This window comes from Hylaeus volcanicus, chromosome 3 (genome assembly GCF_026283585.1).
Source record: "Hylaeus volcanicus isolate JK05 chromosome 3, UHH_iyHylVolc1.0_haploid, whole genome shotgun sequence".
NCBI lineage: Eukaryota > Metazoa > Arthropoda > Insecta > Hymenoptera > Colletidae > Hylaeus > Hylaeus volcanicus.
This window is the reverse complement of record NC_071978.1, coordinates 26027043-26049271: the sequence shown is the minus strand read 5'-3', so window position 1 is coordinate 26049271 and position 22229 is coordinate 26027043. Positions and strand designations below refer to the sequence as shown.

At 41.9% G+C, this 22229-nt stretch overlaps 1 protein-coding gene across 3 annotated transcripts in view; it reads right to left on the bottom strand.

The window, feature by feature from the left end:
- Positions 1-22229, bottom strand: part of LOC128873658 (neuronal acetylcholine receptor subunit alpha-7) — a 266898-nt gene that overhangs the window by 73596 nt on the left and 171073 nt on the right. For 2 of the 3 annotated variants that reach the window (XM_054117370.1, XM_054117367.1), the window contains exon 9: positions 9686-9772. The exons of the other annotated variant lie outside the window; for it this stretch is intronic. In XM_054117370.1, the coding sequence (XP_053973345.1) occupies positions 9686-9772 (87 nt within the window). The remainder of the gene's footprint in view (positions 1-9685; positions 9773-22229) is intronic. 3 annotated transcript variants of the gene reach the window in all.

Here is a 22229-nt window from a genome sequence, read left to right as displayed (position 1 = left end):
AATAAATGGACCGCCATAAGAAGTAAATGGAACGCGCTAAAAGGAACAGATAAACGGTGGAACAAGTAATTACGAATTTTTCATAAGCCGGGGAAAAACAGATTGGGGAGGTTTCAGTCATGAATTTTAGTGGTTTCATTCGTTTTCTTCTTTATTAAACAAATAACAATGAAATATCAACCTTTTTCTAATTTATTATCACGTATGTGTGAAAGGAATCCAATCGTGTCTTTAGTCATAAAATTCTACCAGCTTTCGTTGTATAAATATTAAATTCGATTCAACCCTTTCTAAACGACCCCATAGATTGAAACAAACAGTTGAACAGTTTCGTAATAATATTCATTAAACGATCGTTCCAACGGCAAAAGATCCACTGGAACAATTTTAATGAAAGGTCCTGCAAAACTGAAGACTGCGGAAGATTAAATTCAGAGCATCAAAGTAAGCGCGCCGGTACAAAGTCAAAGGGGGCCTCGCCTCTCTTTAACGCGACTCCGATGCAAAAACTAGCGTAGCGTTACGCTGTCAAGAGCTGAATTGATACTGTCACATTCAAGGAAAAGAAAACGAAAAAACAGAGGCCATTTGGTTAGTCGACGTCCTCGATGGAATCTTCAGAACCGACCTTATCCCTCCATTTGCAAACGTACCGGAAAAAGCATGTTTCAAGCTAACGAAATGGATTTTCTGTACTCCGTTGGAAACTAATAAAGGTATTCTTTTCTAGAAGAAAAAGAGGAAAGAAAAATAAGAGGAAAGAAGGAAAAAAAGAAAAACGCGAACAAGGAATCGGTCCCCCTTAGGATTTATTTTTCCCAGCATTTCACCATGCGAGTATTTTGCAGATAGCGAAAGACATCAGCTATCGATGGGATAACATTAATTGCGCGGGACAGCCGGCCATAACGAGGGTCGAGGAATCATCCATCGCTTCGAAGCAGCGCGGAGGACCGCGCGCTGACAAGCACCCTCTCGTTTTCTACCAGCGAATCGACAATTTTGTTTATCGCCCCAACGCGACCGACACCGGTTATCGGAAACGCTGTCTTGATTTATTCCCATTTTACCGTTTCAATACAGTGACGTGGCTGCGGCTTGCTGTTGCGGCCGGGGTCCGATGTCGAATTGGGAAAATAATGGTGTTTGATTGCCGAATAATGGAAATCAAAGGTACCATTGAACGGTGGCTACGCTATACGTGACGTTTTCGCAGCGAAACGATCTTTTCAAGCCACGATGGGAATGATATACAGACACGGTGTCGACAAATTATGGAATCTTCTTGATACGAAGTCTCGAAACTGCACCATCTTAAGAGACTTTTTTTAGAAAGAATCAAATTAGAGAAATAATGAAATAGCTAAGTCTTCCACAACATCCATGATACTCAAAACCACCGATACTGCAAGCATTTCCAAGACTTCCAAGATACCCAAGATATTCAAAACTTTCAAGACTTCGTACACACTTTCAGGGTTATCCATGTTACCAAGTCTGTTAAGATTCCCCTTTGAAACTTCCAAGACTTTAATACCTATCACAATTCGTAGGACTTCCACCATGCCCAAACTATGAGAACTTCCAAGAGTTCGAAGAATTTAAAGGCTTCGATATCCAAAAAACGAACATCACAAAACATTCCCAATTACACGTCTCCAATAAACGTCCCGCCGTTCCTCGAGCGTTGCACCGTAGAATTTCATCGCTGAGCGCGTCTCCGCGAAACGAGCGACGGTTTCCGCGTCTCATGTTTCCCATTAAATATCAATTAGTCCCCCGTACAATCTTCGCGGGCAATGTAATCATCGAGGCAAAGTATTCAACAGGAGCGGAACTTCCTTCTCTCTCTCTTTCTCTCTCGACGCGGTAGTAACTCGTTCCGCCGGAAGGATGAACCAATAAATCACCCGCGGTTCCTAATTGCCCGCGATTTCGATGCTCATTAACGACTCCCTGGAAAATCCCATTCCTCGGGCAAATAGCGAGCCGGGAGTAACGCGGGTCCAATCGAGGGCTCCCGAAAAAGGAGTTTCTTCTACAGCTCGTTAGAAATTAATTTCACAAACGGTATGCGCGTTGTAAGTGCTTGAAGATGTCCAAGAAACAAATATTAGGTTGTCCCGAAAGTCTTTTCGCGAGTTGCACTCAATTACTTTATGTGGTCGTGTTTATAGAAATAGACAATCTAATTTCATAGATATTCATGTTGTAACGGAGCAAAATGAATCGTGAAACATAAAACATAAACTATTGTGCATGTACTTCTTATTAATAAAACGAAAGAAACTTTTGGGACAACCTGATACTATACATAGTGAATCGTCGAATCAAATTAGCCGTACCAAATCCAATATCAGGAACTGTCATTATCGGCTAAGGTCGGCTAAGAATCTGTAGCTGAGGATTTCTGCGAGTTGGATCGGGCGGAATGAGTGGCTTATTCCCTGGACTCGAAAAGTTTGCGGATCCCGGGCAACTTACGCTCTCTGTAGACCTCCGATACAGCCCTCGGACTTCCAGCTTAGAAGCTTGATCCTTCTAGAATCCAACGTTTAAGGCCCGAGTTACGACTCTAGTACCGACACCTTATTTTAACTACCCTAGATATAAAAGAATCCCACTCTGATGTATCGACGGACCCTAAACGCGTCTTCAGTCGCCATTGAGTTACTAATCACCCGAGGAAAGAAACGCTTACGGTTTCTGGTCTGCGGAATGTCACTGCTGGCAGTCAGCTGGGAGCAATTTCCAGGAGCCTGGCCACATCGTGGTTACTGGTTTCTTTGGGCGGTTGATGCCCACGCGAAAGAACAGAGCAAACGAGCAGGGGAGAAACGAGCGGTGGTAGGTCTCGCGAAGAGAAAAGATAAACTGGCCACGCGACCAGAGGAAAATAACTCCTGGTGGAAATAAAGAACCACCCGGTTCCAGAGGTTGAACACCTCATAGACGTATTCGTCGCCAGCTAGAGTGGAGACCCTGTTTCAGGATGCTACTCGTAGGGGTTGCACGTGCATCCTACCCCCCCCCCCCCGTGCGTGCCTCTTAGAGTTTAATTAAACTTTCTTTGGTAGGGGCTCGACTGGTGCTTCGAAACGGAGCCTGAACTCTGGCTAATGTTCCACTTCTTCTCTTCCCACTGTTCCCCTCCGTTATTTATTTGACTCGCTGCCCTCGCGGTGGGGCCGATCGGCAAACGAATGGATCGTCGAGTGACACGGAGATCAATCGATTCGCGAGTCGCTTTTTATTGTTTCGCTCGTCCGTAGTTTGCTCGGAGATCGCTGAAGACAGGTCAGTTTATCTTTTTCAGCGAGTTCAGTCGTTTATTAGTTCGACCGGAGGTCAGGATAGGGACTAGAATTTTTTGAATTAAATACTGGTTAAGGTGCGATGAGTGTAAGCAAATATTGGAATATTAGTTGCGAATTTTGCGAAATGGAATTTTCTTTAGGAATTAATTCCAAAGTTCGTGGGAATGCAAAAGTTATTTTTAATACAGTGTTTGTGTGCATTTTAAAAACTGAGAGTACTTCTTTTCAGACTCATACATACGTGTTTTAAGAATATTTTTTAAGTTTTGGAGTCATTTGAGCTTTGGTAATAGAAATATCAAAATTTCCTTGAAAATTGTTATTTTATAGACACAGAAACGTTACACGAATGTTTCTGTGTAAGATTCGAAATATTTAATAGAATATTTCTGAGTTATCGTCGCAATGCATCCACCGTCCGCCTCTGTGCGACTTGCAGGCACGTTCCTGCATTTCAGACAATATTCTTGAGACGGAGGCACTATTTCCAAAATATTCAAGAAATATACGCTTTTATCGTTTTGGAGAATTTGCAGAATTCTCAGTCATTCTCAATAATATCGTTTATAATGTATGCTTTAAGGAGTCTAATAATTACGTATTAAATTAAATGTCAAATTTTCAAAATTATATAAATTGTATATTCAATCTGCTTACACTCATAGTACCTTGCACTAAATTATTAAGTAATTGTACTATGACTCACTATTTTAATCACTATACTGCTTTTTCTGCTACATATTAATTTTCATATTCCATCGGTTATACTCCTCTACCTACAGATCGTTCTAATTATGAGAACTGAATTTTTTTATTAGTGTATGTATGCTTCGATACCGAATCCAGGGAATCGTGTATCCTCGTTATTTGTACAGGTTAAATTTGGGAGCAGCAAATAAATAGCGTTTCTACGTTAAGCATTTTGCATCGGAATACGACGAAGGCCGTTCAGATCAACATCGACTCGTTTAATATGAACGAGTTCTGGGTCTCTCCTGTAAATATTCAATCCTTTACATCATAAAAATTCTCATTTTCTTCCTGCAAATATATCATTCGTAGTTTCTCCATCGTATACACACGAAACCAGTCCAACGAAACTCGTTGGTTCTATCAGACGCATCTTGTTCGATGAAAACCGATCTCTGTAATTACTTTAATCTTCCCAACTCAAATTACTATTATTTCAAACAAAAATTGTATCTCTATCGCGAATGTGCGCAGTCCATCGAATTCGACCTGTTCGAATTCCATTGGTCGAGTAAAAATATTATTTTTTTTCCCCCTGGCAAAAAAAGGGAATAACCGACGTGAGCATCGTTCGATGACGTTATGACGGAAGTAGTGCGTATCAGTCCGTGAAATTGAACTTACTGTTTGCACGAGCTTCCCGATAAACTGATGGAATATCCCTTGCTAAACCCCCCCAGGGGGAGAACGGCAGACTATGAGTAAACTATGGGACCTTTCAACAGGCAATTAACACAGCAATATACCTAGGAGTTCGGTGCTACGAGTAATTCTCTAAAGTATGACACGGGGACACAGAAAACAGTTAAGTCAATTAGGGTACTCTTCTAAAACACTCGAGCTTCCGTTCGAGGTTTAACAATTAGTACAACACACCAAAACTGGAAAGAACCGTGCATGTTTTCGGGGGTATGAACAACGCAAGTACCAGCAACACAGATGCCCAAGAAATTAGATATTTTAAGAACCTAAATTGCCAAATTAGATCTTCTCTGAAGGGTAGTTTTTGATTAAAAATTTTCTTTCATGTTTTCGTTGATGAAAGATCTCGAGATCTATTCTGTCAAAACGGCCGAATAAAGTGAATTATCAATAGTTAAGTTTATATTAACTAAGAACTCTTTGAAATGTATGAACTTGAACTTGAACGCGAAGTGAATCGAACTTGTTACAATTTGGCGGTGTAAAATTGTTTCGCCTGCATTTTCACTTCAACTTCTTGGGCAGTTATGGTTTTTGATACTTTCTTACTTCGTGGTAAATAACATTGTGGAACGAGGTGGTAGTCTAAACATTAATGTAACACAAGCCTGGAGGTTTTATTCGTGGCGAAGGGTTCAGAAAGGAACGTTAAAGAAAGAAAAATGTCGATGCGAAAGAGAATAAACTACCGCGTTCTCCTTTAATCACCCACCTGCTTGTTTTGCATTTTCGTTCTGAAATAATCTACCACTGCCGGTAGCAAAAAATAAAAATATTTAAGCTTGAATCCCCATTATGCGTTAAAAAAATGGAGAATGCAAGGAAATATTTCTCGGACGTGTAATAATCAACCACAGGATTTAATCAAGTTTAAAGTTACAAGTTTACATTCGTAATCAGTAAAATATTGAGAATGCAGGAAACGTGATGTTTTTTGAACTGTATTCATTAATTATTCACAGGAAGTGAATAAAACCGAAGGCTCTACTCGAAAGCTCTACTATTTACTCAACCATCTACAAACAACATCGACCCTTTAACCGATGATAACAGACAGTGTGAACTTTTACCACGAGATTTTGCGTGTCCGTTCCTATCCCTGAAACCAATGTAGCCGCCAAATTGTTGATCGATATCGCGATCCAGCGTCCGTGGATACGGATCTGGCGCCACGCGACGCGTCTCTCATTCGTAAACGTTCACAGTCGCAGAAAGAGTTCCCGACGGAACCAGCCATTATCGCGTCCTGCGCGCGAAAGCGTGTGCAAGTTTTAAGGACCATCGCGGCGGCCCAGGACCGCCGTTTCGAAAGTTATAACGCGTTTACGCCGAACAACTTTCCCGTCGCCCGTTGCAAATCCTGTTTACGACGAAATCCCGAGCTCACGGTGTCGTCGCGCGCGGACAGCGCGAGGTGCACGCGTAAATGACCGACTCGAAACGCTTTTCAAGCCTTTAATCCGTTCGCAGCGAGAACACCGTACGTGTGATCCTTTTTTTCTCACGGAAACCATGGTAAACGCAGCTAGAAAGAAGGATCTATGTTAAAAGAGGCTTTCAAGCGTAAACAGTGGACCTTTGAAGGAAATAATACGGAGAAGTAAATATATATTTTAAGGATCAATTGAACTAATCCAGACTTAACCTGGTAGATGGTTTTTATCAAGTGTAAACGTCAACTCTGTGTCTTCGGTTTCACACATTTATAATTGAAGTTCGTCATTCTCAATGCTTCCGAACCGATATCTCGTCCAAACGTGATAGTCTCTGGCGCAAACCTCGGCAATTAACACGCAGAAACGGTAAGCAGCGGTAACAGCTATCCTTGCCTTAATTAACAACGCTTGCCCCAGCTGCAATTACTTCCCATTATCGAGCTGGCGCCCGTGCACCGTAACCGACGCTATAGGAAACGGAACACGGTGCAATCTTCTGGTAAAACTTCTCAGAAAAGATCCGAATCCCCACGAGGGTAACACTCCGACAGATATGTGGCTCGCGTCGCGAAAATGTCAATACAATTTGCCAGACATGAAAAAGTATTTCTCCAAGCTGCGCGACCGTGTTTCACCGGTTGATCAATCACCCTCGAGGAATCTCATCATCGAACGTTCGCTGCTGTTTCACGCTAGGACCACTTACATCCTCTGTCTTTGGCGCAATTGTTAATGCTCGCGGTCTCGGAGTGGTTCTGGAATAAAAGGCATTGCCGTGTCTAGGTACTTCAGTGCCCAAGGCGGGAATACAGTCTGTGCAATGAATATTCGTACTTTTAGGTCTATAGAAAAAATTTGTTAACATTAAATGATAGGTTGAACGATTCCAGATAAATTTTTCATTATACATATATTCGTTTTACATGTTTGTGATAAACGACCATTTCATTTAATTTAACTAATTTGTGGCAACTGATATGAAGTAAAATACAAGAATTCAGAACTTGCTTCGATATTGCTGCATAAAAATATCTCTGTTTATGTGACGAAAGAATTTTTATTTTTATTTTCATACACTATTCGCATTCAGCTCTATTTCAAACCGTTTCCTCTTTTCGAGTAAATTTCTCCATGGTTTTACCTTTATTTGTGTTGGCAAATTGTTCAGCTATATACTACCAAAGTAAACGAGGCTGCGAATCCCAATTTTACACTTGACACATTTAGGTAAGAACTATATTTCACGTTTGACTTCGCCCCGACGCGCGACACGTTTCCTGCATTGTCACCATCCTCGCTTATTTTCATTCTAAATCATCGGGATGATGAATGGCCGACGGAATCAGCCGTCTTTCGAAATATACTGTGTGCTCCATTGAAAACGGGACAATTTCATACTTGAAATACGAAGACACTGCATTTCTAATCAGGAAGAAATTAAACTAATTCTAAACTAATTAAATCTTTTCTCAACTTCTCTAATAATCGAACGTTTACTTGAAAGGTGTTACATTCTGATCGTTTAAATTATTTCTTGGTTGCGATTAAACTAATAAAACCAATCCTGCAAGTAACAGAGACAAACACTTTTCCTTAACGGGTGGAGAATATATCAACATAAAATCCATATTCGTAAAGAAAATTGAGAACAACAGTAAACAGAGCGTAAAAATTGTTTGCCTGGGCACATTCGTACGACCCTATAGATAGGAAACCGTTGGAGCGAACTTTCAAGTGCAATCTATGCAAATGGGAGACAATTTGAAAATTTGCATCGGCTGAAACAGTGGATCGCAACCGAGTGGAATAGCTTATCTGGAAAATAGAGCTCATGAATTGCGCAGATCGCTGTCAAAACCATCGATTGAAGTAACAGAAAATAAAGGCGGTTCACCGTTTCGCGCTCAATTTCTATTCATGCACTGCAAGTATGCTATCACTTTGTTCCGGCCATTCATCATTTTACTTCTCCATTCGCACCAGCTTTTGTCCGCGCTCATGAAAGAAAGAGTCACGTGTGTTTCCAGTGCGCTATTTAACCCTATTCAGTCTAGTTAGAAAATAATATCTACGTGACACGAAGATTCAGAATAAAACTAATTAGTAGGTTATTTAAAATGGAAAGTTATTAATAATCCTAATGTTCCAAGATATAAGTGACTTCAAAAAGTAGACAAGATCCATGATTTATCGTTTGCGAAAATCCCTATCCGGATAGGATAATGTCACGTGAACGAACAGTCGCGAGACAAGCAGGGGGGCGGGGGGCGCCAGAAAAAACTATTAAAGCAAAGAATAAAATCGTTTCCCGAGGTCGAAGCCGTGTAATCGGGGCTCGCAACGTTCGAAGCCGCTCTTCGGCTTCGTCGAAACCGAAGAATGGTTTCGCGCTGGTCGTCACTCACTGTAATGCCGACCGCTTCGACTACCCCCAATCGAGATTGTCCTTTTCTCACCACCGTCCCCCGGAAATTGATTTCGACGGGCTCAACCCGCCGATAATAACAAAATTGTCCCGTAAGTCTGAACGACCTTCGAGGTTCTTACCGTCCCGCATGATTTTTCTTTCACGCTTTCCCTTCTTGTGATTCTCGGGGTTGCTTCCTGAAGGGGATGCTTAACGACAAGCACAAATATAGTGTATATATATATATAGTGTCCCAAGAATCGAGGCACGCCCAAGAAGGGGATGATTTTTCATGCGAATGTGATTCGAAAAGGTGGAACAAAATAGTCTCGTATGACTTGTCTATGTCGAGGAAAACAACTTTGAAATTGTCCGGAGCGCCTGAGTACTTTTATTTGACGCATGCCATTGTACCCATCGCGCGTGGGTACACCGTGTGGGAGTATCAATTCATAAGTTTGAGTTGGATAGTGACACAGAGAGATTTCAGACGTTCAGATTTGTCACTGGAACATGCGCGTGTTCTGCATGTTTTCGAAATCGATTTTCTCGAAAACAATGCCTGGTACGGAAGAATGCTCATTTTTCGTTCATTTTAACACGTAGAATCTCTGAGGGGTATTCGTTACCTATCAAAATTATTTTATATATTTTACTACTAAACTCGCTTACAATTGAGTGTTCGTTTCATTGATATATCTCAGACGACATAGCTGTGCGATCAAGTCATACTTTCTCTTAAAAAAAATATATATATGTTCCACATGAACGAATATCCAATTTGAACGAGCTATTGTCAACACGTATTCAAGTATAAAAATTAAAAAAGTATCTTATAGTATTTAAATGAAATTTTCCTCGACAACGTAAAGCCACATTAGAAACTATGTATCATTCCTCGATTTCGATTCCTTGGCGCATACAAACATCTCCGAGTCTCGATTGCGCTGCGATTATGGCGACGTTCTGTACACGTGTACATATATATGTATTTACAGACATATAGAACACATATGATAACACACGCTTGCCAGTGCGAGATGCGTAATTATCTTGTTGATTGTTAGAGGTACCTATTAGAGGGACAGCGTCCGAGGTCGTCGGCATGCTTTCTGCCACGAGGTTCAGGAAAACTGTCAGCGACAGCAGAATGGTCACCCCTGCGATAGTTGGACAAAAATATGCAAAATCAAGATGAATTCCTCCTCGTGGGCGTCTGGAGAGCGGAGCTGCGGATACGTGTCGCGATAAGATCAAAGTCTCTGAGAAATTCGAGGATAATTTTATCGTTCGCGGGGGGGTTTCTCGGGGTTGGGACCTATTCTAATCCACGGTTACGTTCTCAGAATTTCCGAGTTTCACGGAATAGCGTTCCAAGTTTTGGAAAACCGTAACAACGGGCGCGTGCTTTGTGCATTCGTGCGCTTCGAGGAACACGAGGCAGCGGTTGTTTTTCAAATTGATTTTCCTGGATACCTTTGTTGGACCAAACGAAATTCGAATTTCGAGACCGTTTCCACAATTCCGAACGCTTTCGGTTTGGATAGATGAACGTGTTCACCCTTGGAGGACATTTTTGGTGTATTAAATATTTCTGCATTCGAGGTGTGAATATTATTAGTTTCCTTTTGTACATTTTATAAATTTAGAATTACTTCTGTATATATCCTCCAGAAGGGGACCATGAAACTGCATAAATAAGGGATTTGAAAACGAATATTTCATATCCAATAATAACCACAGCTTCGACTGAATTCTTTATATATTTTTGAGAAATTATCATTTATTGCTAGGAGAACATAAAGTAATTTATTCCCTATCCGACATTCAAGTATGTCAACACCAAGTTGGATCTCAAGAAATCGAAGCGGATAATCGAAATCGAGACGCGTGTAGACCGACCCCTTCATATTCGTTATAAATTAGTTTCCTGGATCGAAGAAAGTTGTCGCCTTTGGTGGATTCCGTTCAGAAATCTCATCAGAGCTTATATTAGAAACCGAGCTTACATCCGTGGTTCCACGGAATGTTCCAGCATTCGACGTTTCCTTCTCGAAAAGTCTCGGTCAATTTTCCAAACTTTGCCAGCAAGTTCGTACAGAGTACAGCAACAACTTTCCTCTATTACGAGGGTGCCTTGCACTTGACACTCGAGTCCCATCAGCTTTTTACGAGCAAGTTTTAATAATCAGGGCAGGGAAATCGAAGATCGAGATTACTGTTTAAGGATCCTGTAATTTTGTGACCGAAGGGAAAGTTTAAATGTTAGTAGGCTCGTTATAATTGTCCACGTTACGGAAAGGATTGACGCCATCGTACGAGGTTATTTAATTATCAACATCTGAAAAAAATTGAAATTTTACATAGATTCACTGCGCCTGCAACTCCGTTTCACGGGAACTACGCGAAATAAATTATTTAAATGAACAAGTGTCTGCGCCCGCGCCAACCGCGATCTTGCGCAATCTGTGCACGCGTTTCTCCCTTAAATATTCATCAAACGACGTATTTACGCTCAACAGAAATTCCGTTGCAGCTGTCGAGTTTTGCAATTTGCGTAATTCTCCGATTGGAGCCCGCCGTGGAAGGATTATCTCGGCGAGTTCAGAAAGCTGCGACTTCTCGCCGCGGCCACGTGCGTCTCGAGTACTGCGCAATTAGTAACAGTAGAGGAGGTAATTCGTTCTGGAGCCTCCATTTTGTTCCGTGTGACGATCTCTCGACGTCGAAAGCAAATATTTTCCGCCATTAGCTTCTTTTTTCTTTTCACGGCCCGCGCCCCTGACGAATGATTAATGCACCGATTAGGGTCGACGAAAATGGGATCGCGAAGCCCTTCGATCATCGTTACGCAGGCTATCTTGTATTTGAATTTGATCAGGATTCCTGACATTGATCTTAAAAAGTGGAATGCCAAAAATAACAATCTTCTACTCTCTATTTGGTGTAAATTCTAGCTTGCAAGGCTATCCAATATCGATCGAATGGCACAGACATCGATACTCGACGAAAGATTACATAGGAGTCGCGAAAATATCGTTTGAAATTGATATTGATAACAAAAGATTCGAACTAAAGTTGGTGAAAAACACACAATACCGACGAAAGAGAAATGAGGAATGTAGTGGTACTCCGCACGTCGATGCGTCGCTATGCAACACGTTTTCCGATGAAGGGTATTTCAAAAAGGAAGGAAGCGCTTTGTATTCGTTTAAAAATATTTTAACAGCCGCAGTTCCCGAAATTCCCATCCAGCGGCTGCTGATTGTTTTCTTTTTATAAAAATAATACCGACAGCGAAACCAGTTGTCACCAGTTCACGCAAATTCCGTGGTGGTCATTAAACTCTGTCGAAACCTAATCGCGATGTATTAGTTTTGCTAATAAGGACACGACAAAATGGGTGGTTAATTAGCGTTCGACCGGAATTTTATTAGCACCGCGCCGTTCCGTTCAACAGCCTTTGACTGAAACGTGTTCGATTCAACAGACCACGTGTATACGTAATTTCCTAGGTTATGCAGTTGCGCGACCATAATCCCACGCGTGAATGAGTACTTCGGGCCGCGTAACCTATTCCCATGCTGCAAACACAGAATCACCTCAGTCGTTAATAACTTTATCCGGTGCGGTTAAAGTGTTCGAAATTCCATTACGGCGTGGTACAACAATCATTTAAGGGAGACTCGATCGTTAATATACGATAGAGTCATTTTTGCGTCGACACTTTTTTCTCTGACTCTGAATTATTTTAAGGCGCATTAAATTAATTTTGTCACTATCTTCTATAGTTACCGAGGAAATGGTTTGTATCGCGTAGTGATATCATCAGTTACTCAGATTATAACATAAATTTTCTTTAAAAAGTGGTTACTACATCAACGAGATTAGTCGAACGTGAATGGCGTTTATGCAGCCCAGGGGAGCATCCAGATGGCATCCATTATCAGACCATTCACGTGGAAGAGGATAAACATTAATTGGCTGTCCACGTTCAACAAATATTGCGGACATTGTGCAAGCGCATGCACAGAGACTATACGCAGATTTGCATAATTCCCATGGTGGAGAACTTCGAAGACGGATTAACTCGTCGCGGTTATAATATTTTGAGCGGATGAATGTTTCCCAACGTCGAGTTGCTTGGTTTCCGACATCCTTGTCGCGTACATCAAGTTTCGACAACTCTGTTTTCAACCCGAGACAATTGCGAACTCAGTGGCCATTGTTTGCTGGGACAAAGCATTAGATTCACCCTTTAATTTAAAATTAACATAAATTGCTAGCGCGCGATCAAAATTATATTTACGTAATTTTTGCAATTTGGACAGGTAATGTTTAAATGTTTGGAATTTTTTCAAGTTTTTATTATAAATGTTAAGTTTTGGGACTAAGTCATGGCATAGCTGATCTCTTTCTAGAAATAAAATGATAAAAAGTACGACTCGGTGAACATGTCTGATCATAATCTACTATTTCCACTTGCTAAAAGGTAATTTTCTATTGTAATAATTTTTCTCACTTTCATAACGAAAAACTAAAAATGCAGCTGTTCGATAGAATAAATGGAACGAATGAAATGTTTGCCCAAGCGATTGTTAATGAATTAAATCTCCAAAGTTTATCGCACTAAATTATTCACTATCAGCAACTTTATTCGCAGCGATGAACAGAATTTGGTATTGAGTATTCTCTAACGCGAAACCGTGTTGATTTCTTTTAATTAAAGTACAACGCCTGAAAACAAATGGGTGCTTTGTTAATCTCTGTGACAGTAGCAATTATACGTAATTTGTGTTACGTTAAACGACGAAATGCCCGAAGATGGATTAATACGTCGCATTAGGGACACAATAGTGCTGATGCCACGAGCACGCGTACGTCCAAGTCATTAATAACATTAGTCCAGTTAGTTGACTCGAAACTCGAAAACTGCTGTCCGTATTTAAACGATAGCCGCACCTATTTATTCATTAATTCTGTCATTTCTGCATTAAATATTCCACGAACAGATTACATTTTCCTGTGTCATCTGTTACCTTATATTTCATCAATATTTTAACACCACGAAATTTTGATGGGAGCATTTGATGCGTGTCAAGACTTAATCCGTTGGATTATATATGTAACGTTATACAAATCTGTAATAAAACCTTTGCCGATGAATAACTTGCGATCACAGCGATGAGAAAGCTTATGAATATAGGTTAAATCATTTAAATGTAATCACGAAATACGTCCAGATTGCAGCGGGGAAACTTTCTATCCGACATTGAATAATTTCGGACTACGGTGACACGCTAATTATGGGCAGATATTAAGATATTATGAATAATACGATTTTTGCCATTTTTGAAACTTATAAAAATCTAAATGACTCTGAAAACATTCCTCATAGGAAAATATATTTGGGTATGAAGTTTTGAGATTCGCCACTTCGTGAAATTTGAAAAAAAAAAAAAAAAGAACTGTGGTTACTGGTATGTACAGAGAGGAATGCGGTTTCATGCTGCTTGGTGCTCGAAGCGAAGTTCAAACCCACCCTAACGCGTGCCGCAGGACACTATTAGGACGTTCCATCGAAGCTGCCTTTCAAACGCAAACCTTTTCAAGTGCTTCCAGGTGGAAGAACGCGGCATAGCGTCACAAGTTATCTGAATCTTCCAATGAACGGAGCTTCAGAAGCCCTTTGTGGATTGAATTCACTTTCAGAAAATCGCTCTATCTGTTATTACGGATAAAGCATTTTCTATCATTTATTTAGACCACCATTATCCTAGATAACGGTACTATCAAAAGATTACGACAGAAGGTTGGATAAAGGCGAATTAAAAATTCAAGTGGTCGGTAAAAGAATTATTTTTTAAGATAACAAAATAGTCTTGTACATTGAGTCACTACTTCGGTTTTATTTATAAATATTCGTCAATCGATAAACTGGAATATATATTAAGTATTTAATTTCCAGACAATTTACAAGATTCATTTCTTTACGAATTTTCACATAAAAAGTTGATTTCACGATTTCACACCTTCCTACATTTAATGATATATTATTCCAGAAACATTCAGTTTAACGAATCTCCATTAAAATTACTGCCCCATTGATCACTGTAAATTTCGAAATTCGAGTAAATATGTGCGTCGCTAATGAAGTTAAAACACAGTCGGGAAAAACGGAGCTTAATTAGCTCATTCCGTTTCGCGCGATTTTTTGCGCTGATATTGTTACGAGATACGCAACCACGATTCAATTGATTCGACTGACACGACAAAAACGAGATACATACCAGTAGATGGAAATTACATTTAAATCACAAATTCAGTTCAGCAGAGCGTTCGCTTTTCGCGCAAAGGGAACTCCGTTCGAACCTGTTTGTTATTTTCCTATTTTTCCCACGTCGGCATTCATCTCATTTGACTACATGGAATTTGTAATAACGCTCGTATTTGTTCTGTCCTAGTTGAAGAACTTTTTGCTGATTTTGTATGCGTGCACCGATAACGTTACCCGAAAATCAAACACTGTTCTTTGCCTGATGTTCCCAGCGAGCGAAAACATAGGAGCAAGAACTGCTCGCGTTTTCGATACACGCTCGTTCAATCCAACAGGTACAGCCTCGATAATTCGCTTGACACGGATTCTCCGCAGGAGTTTGGATCCTCCTATCCTCCCCACCCTACCCCCGGAAGGGGACTTTAATTCGTTTGAAGCCTGTTTTCGACACGGGTCGGATAAGAGTTTGAGGTCACATCTCGATGAGATCGTGGGACGCAAACCGCGACAAGATGCATCCGTTGCAGGGTGGCAAACCGCCAATAACATTCAGGGTTGCTGGTCAGGTAGCGGGGAATGGGGTCAGGGGCCGCGGAAAGCCAGCAATTAGTTCCTTACAATTAGTTCCGAACGTTCGTTCCGTAGCTGCGTAACGACTCCCGTACGCGGCGGATGCCACCGCAATTAATATGCAAAATTGATTCACGACGACTTCAGCCGCGAGTCGAACTCCGGAGGGGGCGGGAGGGGATTTATGTTTTTAATTTTGGCGCGATTAGTCGTCGCCGGGGGAGCAACCACGCTTAAATTCCCAGGTGCTCTGTCTCTGAATGGATGCAAACTGCTCGCATTTCCGCGAATTTTTGGCGTAAATGGGTCGCTAAGATATGTTGGCCCAATGAATTAATTCCAGATTAATTCTGCACCGACGCAGTAAGCGAGGCTGTTCGCGGAAAGGATCTATAACAGACGCAGGTAGCAAGTACTTTCGATAGAGTAAAGTTCGTCGCTTCCGTAGTTGGCTAGCTGCAGACAGATTACGCTCGGTTGCTCGGTTGATAAATCACTTTGTCTCACGGATCATTTACGAATTGTCCTGAAATCGCTGGTTACACTAGCTCGGGAACAACCCGATCGCGCAAATTGTGCCAAGGTGAAAGACCGCCAGGCACGACGATGTTATGTATGTTCTCTGCATATTTCGTGTATTTATATTGGCTTGTCTAGAAAGTCCATGCCGATGTTTAGTAGGCGGTACAGGTCTGAATATATCGGAATGGCTAAAAACAAATAATATGTGTACATTTCTTAACAGGTTTAAAGATTGTGGAACAAAATGGTACATATATAATTCAATAAATATATATTGAAATTCAAACGTGTCTTTGAATGTTTCTTAAAAATCGGCACGAACTTTCTGGACAACCCAACAACTTTTCTCGCACGCCCCGAAACGTTCGGTAGGTCACCGAAATCAAGAATCCTCCTCCAAAAACTTGTCCGTAGTTTGCGTCAACAAATCTTAGCGAATTTGCCTAGGTAAATGCACGTGGGTGCGAGAACGGAGAGCGCGAAAGAGGATCCGTGGAAAATCGTGTCAAGGTGAGAGGCGATTCTCTTAGCAAGGGCCAGAGCTTGTGTGTTGACGGCCCCGAAACCCTTTGTCATGCTAATGTTCAATCAAATACACTCCCCGCGAAGAGGACGGTGTCGCTTTGCGGGTTGAACGCGGGACGCGGGTTGTGCATTTCCTCCGGTATTTATCCGGTTAATGAAATTCGAGTCCAGCGAAAGCCCACGCCGCGTGGAATTTACAACGGCGTAATAATATGGAAATTTCATTCATAGACGTCGCAATAATGCCCGTGCCTAAAGAGCTACACTTTTACCCATAATAATAAGCTCTCGACGGCGGTGAAAATTGTTCCGCTGGCGGATAACCGACACTTTGAGGAGACAGGCGTGAACTCGCGCCTCGAGTCGTCTGCCATGCTTAAAACGTGCCCTCGATAGGCGGAAAATAATATTAGCTCGTGGAACCGGCCAAATAGAACCGTCTTTGCACTCTTTGCGACGTGGTATTGGCGTTGATGGGCACGGTACGTGAAAGATTAACGCGTTGCTTTTGAAATTAATAACCCGAGAGCTACAATCTTGTTTCGTGACAACGCTCGGTTGCACAGAGTGCACGGAACCGTAAAAAAGATAAATCGATTGAATATTAAAGTTCTATCACATTTACCGTGCTCGATCGATCTTCCCCTCTCCCAACATCACGTTTTTCCAAGTTCGGAGTAACTACGTTCACGAAGTCAATAACGTTCGTTGTTTTCGCAACAATGGTTATCGATTTTCCTTCGGCGAACTTTGTCCCCCTTTTATCCCCATATTTTCAGTTGTTCGGGATGACAATAAAACACACAAATTTCGATTTTTAATCCAACGTTAACCATTTATCGTCCTACGTCGAGTGAGATTTTTCGTTAGCCTAACATCCATAAAAATGATTTTCAATTCCAATACCACTCACCAAAAACATCTTTAGAAAACGAAAGGTCGAGAGGTCGAGTCGAAGTCAGCTAAACACTTGCTCCAAGCGGAAGAGACGCTCAGAAATGTTGCATTCCAGGATACAGAGAACGCTTGCTCCAGCCAAGATGACTCTAGAAGCGTGTTTGCTGTAACTTCGTCCTCGCCCCGATAGCGTCGCATCTTCCATTCCTGGCGTGAACAGAGCGCCTTAACTACGGATCAGGGCGCCGTCTCCTTGATCCGTAAAACAGTTACCAGAACTATTTAACTTCGTTGGAATAACACTGAGCGGATTTCGCCAAGTTTCGTCTCGGGGCCTCCGTCTTAGGCGCGAAGGGAATTCGGTATCCCGAGTGGAGTTTAACCGACCGACGCGACGGTGGTGGGCGACGTAAAGCGACAACAATGGCACGAAAACGCGAAAAAGGGATGAAGTGGGGAGAATTGGAAAGACGGGCCGATAACAATGGTTGCGAAGTAGGAAAATGAGGCGAGCAAGGAGCGCGGATACCGCGAGATTCGATCTTTCTCCTTCGGATTTCCTGTCCTGGATTCCATCGACGGGATATCGCGTAATTACTATGAATGGCGGTGGGGTTCGAAAGATGTACAGCAGAACCTCCATTATCTGTACCGATGGAAGTATAAGATGAGGGTAAAGACAATTTCTCAGGACGCGAACAAAAGGACGTGGTTAAAAGTTAAACTTCGGTTAACCAGTGCTCATCCAGCAAAATGATAGGAGAGTCTGCTTCATTAAAACGGTGGCAAGAGCATAGCGAACGCAATAGAATTATGTTTCGCGTGGAAAAACGAATAAAACATATACCGCCACGTGACTTCCGCCCTGTTGCTCGGCCCTCATTACCACGCGGTTGTATGAAAAATAATTTGTCTCGTTACTTTGTGACTGACTTTGAATTTCTTACTTTTTAAACTTCTCTCCTCAGACCTTCCCACGCACTTCTGACTGCTTCGGTTTCCTTTTCTACAATTTAAATACTAGCACTCTTAACAGCAAGTCGAAATAATGTCGAGTATTTCTTTCGCAAGGTTTCAATTAAAAATTTTTAGGTTCTTTCAAGTTCAAATATAACATGAAAACACAAAGAAATAGTCGGACTTGTACAGTTGCAGAAAAAGTAAATATTTTTACTTGTTTTTCGCCTTATTATTTCTCCCAAACAATTTTTGCACGGTCCAGCACCATCGCGCGCCATTTTCCAAGCAGCCCAAAGTTCGGCGTGTTCCGATCCGGAGGCCGGAAACTCGTACCGGAAATACCGGACGGTATTCTCGAACGTAATCGCGCACAATCAAGGGCACCACTCAAGACATATGTACCGTAAGAAGTTCCATCCGCTAAAAAGGGATTCGAGAAGCGCGGTGCTTCGCGGAAGCACGGAAATGCGCCGGGACGTTGCTTGAATTCCTAATGAGCTACCGGTTTCTGGATCGAACACGCTCGAAGTCCGAAAAAATTCACGTTGCTTTCCGCGTGGAGTCGGGCAGCCGGAAATTTTGCGTCGTTCGACACCGGGAGTGGTTTCAATACCTCCACCGTTTTATGTGCTCTTGTTTTGTTGGACCAGTGATTCTCAAACGGGAGCCAAGCCATAGTCGAGCATATAGACTAAGCAGACTTTGAAATATACGAAAGTGGCCATAGAAATTGCAATATTTCCTAAAAATGTAGTTGCACCGAAACCCAAAAGTGCACGGAATATGTGGAATTGCGTGATTTTAGCATTCTGGTCTACGTTGCCGGGCACATAGCAGTACTACAATAAAGCGAATTACCTTCATTTGTATACTGAATTTTTATACGAATTTTCATACCGCAAGGAATTCAGCAAAAATTGCTTCTACGTAGAAAGCTTTTAACCTTTCTATGCGAATATTAGTTTTTAATTTTTCAAGTAATTAAAATTTCATTTACTTTAATCTTCGCATTCGTTACATTTTTTCGGAAAAATTCGGAATTCTTTATAGGAACATTGTAAATGTTTAACTGGCCCACGAATTTGATTGAATTTGCTTTTAATTAAAAAAATTCGTTCGAGAACTCTTCATCACTTGTAATTGTTCGTGTCGATATTCCCGAAGAAGCCAATACGGAAGTGTCGAAATAACAAAGCACACTTGCACCAGAAGTTAGATGTCCCCGAACAGTTCGATATCTCGCACGGTTCAGCTCCTTGAGCTCTCGGGATCACCGAGTTCTTCGCCGTACTGAAAATTGCACGGGACGAGGGCAATTTTTAATAAGTCCCTCCTCCGCCCGAGCGACTGCGGCTCTGACATACATAGTCTGACAAACGACCCGCAGTTATGTTTTAATTGCGCTGTTCCGACCATTTCCAACTCTATATACCTTGTTCTTCGTCGACGCGCCAACACCCGTACGACCCCGCGCGTATCACGGGCACAATCGCGAGAGCGCGCGTCTCCCGTGACGGGTACACGGATACATTCCGTTCATTCTGCAAAGGGATTTGATTATGCAACGTTTCGCGTTTTGTTCTCTCCTTTCGGGCCACTTTTCGCGCCTCGTTTTTTTCGGAGATTTATTCATACATACGCCGAGGCAGAAGTATTCTTAATAAATCACGGCTGCGCTGAAACGGATAGATTTACCGCCCGGTGCCATTTCAGTTCCCTCCGGCCGCGAGAAAGACGATTACCGTTTCTTTCTTCTGTACTTCTGGGGGTAGTTTGGTCGCTGGAAACCATTGGACGTTAACCCTTCGCGGTTCGAGCCCTTGGGTGGACGAAATTACTTTTCCTTTGAATTTTCAAGATTTTTACTCGACACTTCGTAAGGAGCGCCTTACTTCTGGGCGAGGTTCGAACGGAATTCGTTTTACATTGGGTCTTCCTAAGGCTACAGCGATGATGAGACTTCGCTGGAATGGAATTTCTATGATATTATACTCCCCATCGACCACTGACCCGTAGAACCGGCGCGGCGTAAGGTTGTAGTGAATCCACATTGGCGCAATATTTGGAATAATCTGGCGCCATCAACATGGTTGGGAAATTTCATAACCTACTAGGAAACTCAGATATTTAATTCGCGGTGTTCGAGCTCGTCTCTGAAGGGTTATGGACCAACAGAGAAATATTTCCAGGATGTTTTCCCAGTTGGCCGAAAAATCATGTACCAACGCAGGGTCACGGGTCACGCGGCATGCAGGACACGTTTCTATTTGTTGATATACGTTCAGCCGTGTGGATAGCGGCGATTGTACAGAACAACGTTGACGTGGGCTCGAATCTCTGCCAACATCGATCCCGACCTGTCGTTCGCCACGAAGCGCCGAATGGAAATTGAATTTCCGCGCTCTCCGGTCGATGCCGGTTTCTCAGATCCGCAACCACCCGGACGAAATCGTCCGTCATAAGAAACCCCGTGTTTGCAGCATGGTTTCCCCCGTTTCCTACCCATTCTCCGTCTTCAATTCGCGGCTCGCGTGCGCACCGGAATCCACACTTGATTTGCATCGCGGGAACAAATCGCGCAATTGTTGATTCAACGACGTGGACGTCGATCACGACGTAGCTCCGTTTCGTGGACTTCCTTTATCGAATTAATTTGGATTAATTCGAGAATTCATTATAAATCTTGAATTATTTAGGGGAATAGGATAGAAATATTTAGGATAGAGATTCACAATACTTGAATTAATGTAACAAATACAAAATTACAGGATCCTTTTATCAAGATATAAAATTGTATTTGCATAAGCAGCGCTCTTTCAGTTTTAACGATACTGACGATTATAAATGGAATGCTTCCAATTAAACTATTATTGGTGATCAACAATAATAATATCGTATAAAAATGTAAAGGTTAAAGCGATACATTTTGCATAAATGCATAAAGTTCTAGCAACAAAAGGTTCATAATTCCCCACCTAAGCCTCGATCGAACTGGAACGAAACTTGTCCAGAAAACATTCCAACAATACCACCAGAAATATCTTCCATTGCCTTGTCTTAGTATGAAAACTCACGTACTCGAAACCTGAAAGACCTTGTGTCTGCTCAAAACCACTTCCAATAATTGCACTGAATCTACCCTAAGTGGTCGACGATTGGCGAAGAAATCGCAGTAAGGCTCCCACGTCTAGAACGCGATAAATGAGGAAACGTCTTGGGAGTTCCAGTACGACGTTTCGGGCCATAAATCCATCACAATTATGAACGCTCAGAAATTGGGTTATTTCGAATGAAAGGCATTTTATCTCCAGTGCCAGGACGAAGCACAGGAGAATCAGACTTCTCAGCAGCGGCATTAAAGAATGATGGAGCTCGACTGCTGGAATAAGTGAGGCCAATCACGCGCGGCTCTTCGAATACACGGCGAAAGGTGAAATCCAGCCACGGCTGTATCAAGCGGACTTTGGAATCGACGTCAATGTTTCTAACGGGACGGCTCCTACTACGATTGGTCTGTATCGGAAGCCATCGTGCCGTTTTTCGATTACACGTTCCATCGAAAGCTGCAGGTCAAAACGATCCCCTGGATGTGTCAATAATTCTCGAACCTCCCTCGTCTTAACCCTCTATTGCAGCAGTTTCATCTCAAACGAAATTATTTCTCAATTCTACGTACTTCTACGTTTTCATTTGTTTCTCGACTTGAGACAACGTTTACACGATCTTACCATATTAAATAATAATACCAAGTCTCTCTCTCTTGAACAACTTTTAGCATTTCACATCGAAAGATCAAATTTTCCACAACCACCCTTCCTTATAATCCCGTAAAATATTACTTTACTCGGCCAGGGTTGAATACCCTA